This window comes from Syngnathus typhle, linkage group LG7 (genome assembly GCF_033458585.1).
Source record: "Syngnathus typhle isolate RoL2023-S1 ecotype Sweden linkage group LG7, RoL_Styp_1.0, whole genome shotgun sequence".
NCBI classification, from domain to species: domain Eukaryota; kingdom Metazoa; phylum Chordata; class Actinopteri; order Syngnathiformes; family Syngnathidae; genus Syngnathus; species Syngnathus typhle.
This window is the reverse complement of record NC_083744.1, coordinates 7,577,471-7,587,182: the sequence shown is the minus strand read 5'-3', so window position 1 is coordinate 7,587,182 and position 9,712 is coordinate 7,577,471. Positions and strand designations below refer to the sequence as shown.

Below are 9,712 nucleotides of genomic sequence, written 5' to 3'. Positions count from 1 at the left end.
AAATGTGGTTGTTTATCAACTTAAAATTAGGTACATATTGATGTAAAATACTTTAAACTCGGATAGCACCGCTATCGCAGTTGAGCGGTCTGCTTTCTGCCATCTGGCGGGTCTGGAGTAAAGCAGGCCCCATTGCCGACATTCTCCAATGTGCCCTAGCAACCGGGGCCGAGCCCCCAGTTCCCGCGCAACGTTCCCATCCTTATATGGGCATCAGAATGCAGACGCACGTTGACGTCACGATGTCGTTTATGCAAATGAACACGATTGAAGAATCATATCGCGGCCTCCAAAATGGAGGCGTGTTAGGACGGCGCATGCGCACTCGTGTCCACAACTCTCCAGTCCGGCCCACAGGCGCAGACATCAACAAGAGACGCGTAGTCCCGTTTGAAAACACAAACCCTAAACGGAATACTACTTTTGTTTTCGCCAACTTTACACAACTTTGCAAGGTAAGCATTCAGTTTTTTTTATTTTAAAAAAAAAAATATTTCAAGGCTGGTGGGTTTGGAGTCTTCGGACTCTTAAGCAATATAATTTTACAAACTCCTCCTGAGTTGTGCGATTTCCCTCCGTTCAACGGCCGTTTAACGCGTTACTCGCCGTTATGAGATTAAAGTTGGATTTGAAGTGAAGAAAAATGCCGAAAATGTCTTTATGCTAAAAAAAGAAACTGATCTTGCTGTATTCGCAACGCATGCAATGGCTGTTGTTGTTCGTAGGTCGATGAAGCTGGTAACCGGGGCCGGGGGGGAGGGTGTTGTTGCGGGGCGGGTAAAGCAACCACTTCAAAATGTCGATATAAGTCGTTTTTTACAATAGAATAGTTGCACAATTGTGTGCGTTTGTACGCTTTAAAGTGTACATTGTGGCGCTAGTGGGGCGTGTGTCCCAGCCAAGTTGGAGGAGCTCTCACGCCCACCCGTGTGCGGGAGCACGCGGCGGCAGGCTGTCAACAAAACAAGCTAACACGCACACATCGCTGTCCCCGGCAAATGCTACACTTTAAAAAAAACAACAACATTGTTTCTCCTCCGCTAATATTTATTTGCGTTTAAGAACAGAAGGCTGTGCATGTTCCACGACGCTTTGAAGAAAGAAAAGCATCGAAGTGGACGCTGCTAAAGAGTGCAAATTACACCATTACGTTTTCGTCGAGAGTGAAAATGTGTTAAATTTTCGACTGTTTGACTACTTGGCGTTGTAAAACGAAGTAAACGTCGTCGAGCACACCAAACAAAGTAGCCTAGTAGCGGTGCATTTATTTTTTTAAAGATGGGTGCGCATGAAGCACGTCGTGTGGCGTGCCATGCTGCCTCGGCCAAAGAGTGGGCGGTGGAAAACAAAATGACGACTTGCACTTTTCCGCTTAAGGAAACCAAGCTTTGATAGAGATAAAGAAGAGGTCGCGATAGTTTTGATGGTGATTTGTGGGACTTTTAAAACAACCGTGTGAGGGATAATTGTGTTAGTTTGCATCACAGCTCCCTCCGCCACGCGCTATTTCCGCCGCCTTTCAAGTGTGTGTCCGTTGCCATGTTGAGTTACGTCACAGTACTGTAGCTGTTGCGGAGATCGCGTGCGGCTACGAAGATGCGCCACTCCGGAAACGGAGTGACAGCTCTACCTTGTAAATCGAGTACAGTTGCGCTTTGATTTAAGATCTTAATTTATTCCGTGACCGTGCACGGAAGTTAAAAAGTAACACGTATCTCAAACAATCTTTACCTTTTGAAAGCAATGGCCAGTGTACTTCCCTCTGAAAAACGCACCAACAAAATTGGTATAACATGCTTTATTTAAAATTTAAAAAATGGCACTCCTAAGCATAGTTTTTGTTCTCATAATTCTGTACTTGTCTGCCATGTTGGAGTACAGGTACAGATCGGAAGCACAAGTTGGGCAATAAGTGGAAAATGTAGAAAAAGTAGCAATGCATTTTAATTTGTTCACTTCGTTCCATTTATCATCTATCTATTCTTCCATCTATCCATCCAATCTTCAATAAGGTGTTCAGAACATACATACATGTTAGAAATGACTGGCTGTTATGCTGTTGGGCTAACCTTACTTTAATATGCATACCGTTATACTGTGTAGGTTATAAAATGTTTTGTCTTAACAGAGCATAGTGGACAATAACAATACCTTAGAAAAATTACCATGAAAGAAAAGTCACTTTTCAGCATGGGATTGTTCGTAGAACAATGATAATTATTATTTGAACACTTTAAATCAATGTTGCTACTTATCCTGTCAGAACAATAAAGCAGTGAAGGTCAGAGATGCCCACGATTTTAGTGAGTTTACACTTGACCTTTGCTTTATTACACAAGTTACAGGGGCTTTCCTCACAATAATTCTGACCTTCGAAATTAGATTTGACTTGGTGGGCTGCACACCGGAGGGTTCCCAGAAAGCTTTCAAAAGGAACTGAAGGCATTAAGCTTGCATATTTCCCGTCTTAAAAATGTCCCTCTGTGGTCGAATTGTGTCAGGGAGTCAATATTGCTTTTTTTTGTGTAGATAAGATTTAGGGAATTTGCTTGCTGTTATGTACCTGCAACATGCCATTGCTCTCAAAACATGGCGTTATTTTTAAATGGTATGGCAAAATATTGCACAAAAAAAATCATTTAAATTATAAACTCCTACTACCTTTCAGTGAGTGGTTCTGGCAGTAATTACCTTTTTTTAGACATTCTTACAAATGTTTTCCAGAAAAAAATAATGTAAATAATCTCATTGAAGTATGTGACAAAATAAATATCTTTGAAAATTTGCATTTGTGCCAACAAAACAAGTTTAGTTTTTACATTTGCAATGCTGACTTGGCTAAAACAAACTTCAGATAGACTTCTCTTCTCTGCAATGTGAGATGAAGGTTGTGCTAATTTCATTAAATTATTTTCTTTTACCATTGTGTCACTCACAAAATATTAACAAAGTGCCCATATTTTTGTGGGAAAAATAAAAAAAGTGGCTCTCGCTGTTGTCATTGATAGATGAAAAAAGGCACATTATAATTGGACCAAATTTGGTTAAATAGTAAAAATGCCCTCTAATGGCAGTTATTACAAGCATCTGTATTTTATTCGTCTTGTTGGATATCCACATCCGAGTGTGCTCTCTGTGCGCTTGTGATATCTCTGTGACTTCATACTGTCAGAAGACCCCCTAGGATTGATGGGGGGAAAAAAACGCACACACACACTCTCAGTCCAAGGGGGGTGCGGCTCTGCGCGTTTTGCCGCAGTTGTGCTCACCATGTGCTGTTGAGACTCCAGTTTTGCCTAGCAACATAGCGGCATCCCTCTACAGTGGGCGTGCTCATTGCATTCATAATCATGGTTGGACTTTTCAGTCCACGTCAATGCTTGCCTGCAGCTTGGGCGTGCGTGCCGTGTAATATTTTGGACTGGCCCAAACCAAGGCATGCATGCCGAGAACTCAGCATGGTGACATGATCTGTCTGACACGCTGTCTGACTGTTGACCTACTTCAACCCCCCCCCCCCCACCCCACCACCACCACCACCACACACACATCCAACAACACCAGCCCATGTGGGTCACAGCAAGGGATGCAAAAAAAAGTATTTAGGGCCTGGTTCGTGACTAAGCATCCCGTTGTGGGATTAATTTACACGTGAAACAAATACCATAAAGTATTGGTCTGAACTTGACCTTTGTTGGATTTACCTTAGTGCCCAATTTTGATTTATCCCAGGGGATATATTTAATTTTATAGGACATGGTTTTACTCCCACCACCTACCTGGGGTGATTTGACTTGAATTAGAATTATTCAAATGACTGATACGATATCTACGAGATCTTAATTTATTGAGATGATGTGTCCTATATTGATGTATCTACACTGGGTGTTTTTTTTTTTTTTAAACTTTATTTGTGTTTTCTAAGCACACATGGGTGTGTATTTGTCATCAATCAGTGTATTTTGTTGATGTCATTGAAAAGGTTACAATTTATAACATCTAACTGTGATTTTTTTTGCTCGCAGATGTTTGGCTTCCACAAGCCAAAAATGTACAGGAGTTTGGACGGCTGCTGCATCTGTCGAGCAAAGTCCTCCAGCTCTCGCTTCACGGACAGCAAGCGCTACGAGAAAGACTTCAGGAGCTGTTTCGGGTAAGTGTAGAACAGAAAAAGTGAGAAAGTGTCACTTTTCCCCTCTAACGAATTGCCTTGCAGATTGAGCGAAACGCGGTCTGGAGAAATCTGCAACGCTTGTGTGCTCCTGGTGAAGCGATGGAAAAAGCTACCGGTGGGAACAAAAAAGAACTGGAACCACGTGAGTGTGACACCTCGGCCGAAACACTGCCAGAGCGAGGAGTTTCTTCCTTGGAGGCAGGGGAGTTGATCTCTGCGAGGGATGGGTGGAAATACACATTAAAAATGATCAATTAAAAGTCTGTGATATAGCGAGTGAACAGTGAAAGTTTGAAGTCTTGTCTGCGCAGGTGGTTGATGCTCGAGGTGGTCCCAGTCTAAAGTTGACCTCCAGGCCCAAAAAGATCAAGTCCATCAGCAAGAAAGCCCGTCCGAGCCAGATCAACAGGCTGCAGAAAGAGCTCAAAAGAAACAGTTAGTTCTGCCTTGTGTACTTAAACCTGGCATGTAGCGTGTAGTGTTTCTTTGCAAAGTGGCACTAAAACAAAATATCAGAATGAACCTCAAAACTTTATATGGGAACTTCATTTGACCTGCTATGAACTTTTGGTGCTCTCTTATGCACCTTTAGATTCCGACGCACATAGCACCACATCCAGCGCTTCCCCAGCTCAGTCTCCCAGCTACAGCAATTTGTCCGACGACGGCTCGGACACTGAGCTCAGACAAGGGTCTGGCCGCTCACCTGTCTTCTCCTTCCTGGATCTCACCTACTGGAAGAGGTACAGTCGTTTCAACTGCTCAAGCAGCGATTACAAAAAATGGTAACATCATTATTAATTTTTAAAATGTGAGACCGCACACTTGAAACAAAAGTGCTTTTTCAAGTGAAGTCAAATTTATTTATATGGCCCTCAATCACAAAAACGTCTTAAACGTCACAGGACCACAGTTAACAAATATTCTCAACATCCCCTGATCTCAACCTCCAGGAGGGCAAGAAATAACTCACAAAACTCCAACTGGGGAAAAATGTGAAACCTTGAGAAGGGACCGCAGTATTGGAGGATGTTTGTAAAAGATTGTTTGATGATTGCTTTTTGGTTTTGTCCAGACAAAAGGTGTGTTGCGGAATCATCTACAAGGGTCGCTTCGGTGAGGTTCTCATCGATCCCCACTTGTTCAAGCCATGCTGTCGCAAGAAGCAGCAGCAACAACAACAACTGCGGCATGAGGAAGAGGACGAAGATGAAGAGGATGATGACGAGGTTGAGGAGGAGGAGGTGGAAGTTGAGGTGGGAGATGTGCCCGTCAGCCGCGTGACGTCCACATCCGAGGAGGAGCAGCAGGCAACGGAGACCACAATGACGAAGGCGGAGGTAGCGCCGGCGGCGGCACAGCTATGCGTTACCGTGGTGACGACGTCAGAAGGAAGCTGGTAAAGTCGCAAAGGTCTCCTACGCACATTCCCCCACCCCGTCCTCCTCAAGCACTTGCAAGGCGCGTCACGCTGCCTTCGGTGATTTAAAGCAGCTGAAGATCTTCTGGTCTTCTTTGTCAAAAGGCTAGAGATTTTTTTTGATGTATTGGACCATTGTTTCCCAACCTTTATTGAGCCAAGGCATAGACATGGTTAAAACAATCACACACATCACACTATCAAAAAATGTCCCGAAAGTGATGATACGGTATTGAAAAGTTACAAAGGAACGTACATTTTCCAGAAAGTTTCCATTAAGATGGGCAATTTTTTATGATATATTCCTGTTTGGGAACCTTCCCTCTAAATCGCAGCGGTGCCTTGTAATTCAAGTTGCAAATCAACTTACTCCATTGAAATGAACTGAAATGCCATTAATCTGTTCTAGCCTCCGCCCCCAACAAACATGTTTGCAATCTGTATTTTTTTTAATTAGAGGAAACTACCGCTCTTTATTGTACTTTCTAAAGACATGAGAACATTAACTGGATTCAAAGAATCAAGCAGTTTGTGCTCATGATTAATCAATTGTGGCTCCCTCTGCTGTGCATGACTTGGCCACTGGGGGAAATTATGATAGTCATGCAGACACAAACAAAGATGATTTTTCACAAATGTGACTGACTTGATAAGTGGCACGAATATTGATGACACAGAATTATATGCCCGTGATTATTGTTATATTGTCAGTCATTGTAAGCATTAAGATGAATTGAGTTTGGGTGCTTTAACACTTTGTATGAGTCTCTATGTCAATAACTCGACTCTTATCTCACGTCACAAGTATAATAGAAAGTACTTAAAGGCACCACTGTAACTTGGAATTGAGGGTTATTTTGGGGGGGAAATTACCACATTCATGCACATATACAAACATTTTGTTTTGCCATAAGGCATTCGTCCAAAACAACAACAAGCAGGACATTTCAACAGATTTTTGTTAGCGGAACTTCACAAAGTTAAAGTTCCCTATTAGAGCCAACCTTGAGTTTTGTATTGTCATTTTAACCACATAAACACATCCCCGTTGCCACGGCATACTGGTTGGGAATCACTGAACTGTATCTGGCAGTTAAAACTGATGCCTTTCATCTTGTACTGAGTCTCACCCTTCTGACAAATGGACCATCTCAATTTTTTGTCTTTAGATACATGCTGGACTTTTAGTTTGCAGGTACGTTTAGATCCCACAATGCCATATCGTCAATCCTTATATCTTCCCCAAGACCTCTGTGTTACTTTTAGGTTCATCAGCAACAATTTTGGATGTAATCCTCAAAAGAATGAGCACATTTAGACAAACACACACACACAGCCCTTTTGTCATGAAAGAATTTAAGAGACTTTGAAGTTTTCTTTGTGTTTCGCCTTCTAGATGCGCCGTGATCCACCAACTATTCTGCTCATTTTTTTTGGTCACCCCACTCCCGTAATGTTATTCGGTAAAAGACGATTGAGATATTTCTGAGATAGTGTTGATATGATTTGTCCTCGCTAGTAGAAAAAGAGTTGTACTAGTAGTTTCGTTCACTACTTTATGACGGTTGACTAGGACATCGATGTAGAACTAGTGAGTCAAAACTGACATCTGCAGGCTACTAGTACTATGAGTGAAATTATTATTAGTATGATTTTATTTCAGGGGCTTGCAGTCATCATCTAGTCTTGCGTGCAGTTTTGCCTCAATAGTAAAAAACAGTTGTCCTATTAGTTTGCCAAAGTTCTTTAACAAAGCGGATTAGTGTGACGTGTGTGCAAACACTGACTGAGCTGTGCTCCAGTTTGAAAGCAGGCAGGCCTATTCACAGCTTCAACAGCAAATGCACCAGCCTTACTCGCAGCCTACAGTGTCTCTCTTCCTCTCTCGCGCACACAACATGCTTATAGTGTTCCTTCCCAATCAATTTTGACGAACATGAGTGAAAGACAGAGGGGAAAAAAAAGGGCCAGTCGCGTTTATTTATTGTGGCCTCAGCAACACATAGTGCATTTGTTTGCATAACTGGCAAAGCCCACTCATCCAAAAGACCCCCACGATCTGATGCGTGAGTCGAATAAATTGCATGGCCTTATAGAAAGTGTAAATCTTACTTAGTTTAATTCTTGTTTTTATTTTGGAGCAATTTCTCTTGATGAGATTATTTTTGTATGCAAACAGGGAAAAAAACAAATGTGGGGAAAAAATAGAAGTGTCTTTGCCTAACAATAACACACACCACGACAGCAAAAACAGAGAATCAACTTTTCAGCAATATCGATATCAACCATTTCTGTCATTCCCCGGTCAGTATATGATGTAAAAGTAACTTTATACACGCTTCTGGAGAGCTGTTCCTCCAGTTCCATTTTTTTTATATCAATCTTAAGAGCCATGTACATGTAGTACACTAGTTGTCTTCACTAGGAAGACAATTTGGAACGCTATTAGGATATCTATTCTACTGTATCTCCTGTCAACTAATGACAGTATTTCCTCAAATATGAAATGAATGAATCTTAAAATGAACATTATCGTCTATAATTTACCTAATATTCAATTTTAAGATTGCACTAGTAGACCAAAAGTGGCCCAAGTGGTGACCAAAAAAAACCCAACTTTACTACTGAGGCATTTGTGTTATAGTAGTGCCATGAATTGTATACTAGTACATGGCCCTTAAGATGGATTTTGTTGATATCAAATACATGTTCTAATGGCTTTGGACACAAGCTAAAATTCTATGCCAATGCTCTTGTATACCACAAATGTGTTGTGATACCTCCAGATATCATCTATTTTGTAAAAATCGGTTTGAGAGAGGTGGATTTTTTTTGTGTATTTATTTTTTTCAATTTTTGACACTGATCACTTGTGTAATAAAAGATCTTTCTAGGATTTTGCTTACCTAAATGTTAGGGACACCTCCAAGCGGCATGCAAACTGACCGAAAGAGAAATTTTCTTAATTTTTCTTTCTGTGCTTGCTTAATAACTGGACAAGTGAGCGTAGAAGATGACTATTCATCAAGTGGAAACCAAAGCACATTAAAATTCCTCTCTTTTGCCCCCCAATGTCAAAAGCAATGCAGGTTTTCTAAGGATACTTGTGCTTGTCTGAGGTCATTTGTATGTATGTTTGATGTTCTTAAAAAAAAAAAGGAAGAAAAAAAGAACACTAATATGACATTTCATATTGTAGTTGGGAGGCAGCTGTTAGATTATGTATATATTACAATCTTGGGTGGGCCCTGAAATTGTTTGGTTATTTATTTATTTCATATTTATTTCTCTCTCGTTGCATCCCTGCTTCTTGAGTTGTAATACTTGCTCTGAATTCTTTCCATCTCAAGCGGCCGCATCGTGAACTTTAGCTGCGCAAATTCTCCCGTGAGATTTGCGGTCACATCAAATGACTCGGTTGTCCCTACTTGTGTAGTGTTACATATTTATTTCCTTGTCATTTGACTCGTGTACAACCTAACTTATTATCTGCCGTCATTACTTTAGATGTGTGTCACCGTAGACTGAGCAGCTGGTAGATTGCAACAGAACTGTATTCCACTCTCCCTGTTTTTAGTCCTGTAGCTTAGACGAAGATCACTAGGATCCACCGCGCTAGACTATGCATGGATTGTTTGCTTCGCATTTATTTCGCTTACACGTTAGAGGACGCGCTTTTGTATTTTTTATACATCATGTACTTTTTTTACTTGTCCCTTAATAAAAGTAATTTTGTGAGTTTTATGGGAATGTTCTGTGTCAGTTTGTCTTCAGAACACAAACCAGCAGTTTCAAGCAGGGGCAATTTCTAGTGTGCCCCAAAAGTAATTTGTATTCTGTAAACCTCATTAAAATTTCACCGGTGGCTCTTCTGGGATGGAATAAGTAAGAGATGTAAAGATAGTTCATCATTGTTCAAAGTTATGTGTACTGTAATTGTGGAAAAAAGTCTTTATTCTATGACTGGCTGCCAACAAGTGAGACAAAAGTCATTAAAGCAACAAAGACAATATGATATAATAAAGAACATACATATAACCCCACCCCTAATGCAGCCCTGCTGGGTGAGAGGCCTGGTCGTATGGTCTGTTAATAATGACCTTTTGTTGACATCAAAT

The 9,712-nt window shown here is 41.1% G+C and overlaps 1 protein-coding gene across 1 annotated transcript; it reads left to right on the top strand.

Annotated features, from left to right (window-relative positions):
- The first annotated feature begins 303 nt into the window (after nucleotides 1-303).
- On the top strand, nucleotides 304-9,338 carry sinhcaf (SIN3-HDAC complex associated factor). The gene is made up of 6 exons (XM_061283383.1): nucleotides 304-455; nucleotides 4,026-4,153; nucleotides 4,217-4,316; nucleotides 4,486-4,609; nucleotides 4,767-4,917; nucleotides 5,250-9,338. Exons 1-6 carry the CDS (start codon nucleotides 318-320, stop codon nucleotides 5,575-5,577), a joined length of 969 nt encoding a protein of 322 aa, XP_061139367.1. The 5' UTR covers nucleotides 304-317; the 3' UTR covers nucleotides 5,578-9,338.
- Nucleotides 9,339-9,712: the final 374 nt, after the last annotated feature.

Excerpts from the sequence above, each read along its gene's own strand:
- sinhcaf (XM_061283383.1), top strand. The coding sequence starts at position 318 with ATGCGCACTCGTGTCCACAACTCTCCAGTCCGGCCCACAGGCGCAGAC. Across the intron at positions 4,154-4,216 it reads GACTTCAGGAGCTGTTTCGG|ATTGAGCGAAACGCGGTCTG; the intron begins GTAAGTGTAGAA and ends ATTGCCTTGCAG. Across the intron at positions 4,317-4,485 it reads CAAAAAAGAACTGGAACCAC|GTGGTTGATGCTCGAGGTGG; the intron begins GTGAGTGTGACA and ends TTGTCTGCGCAG.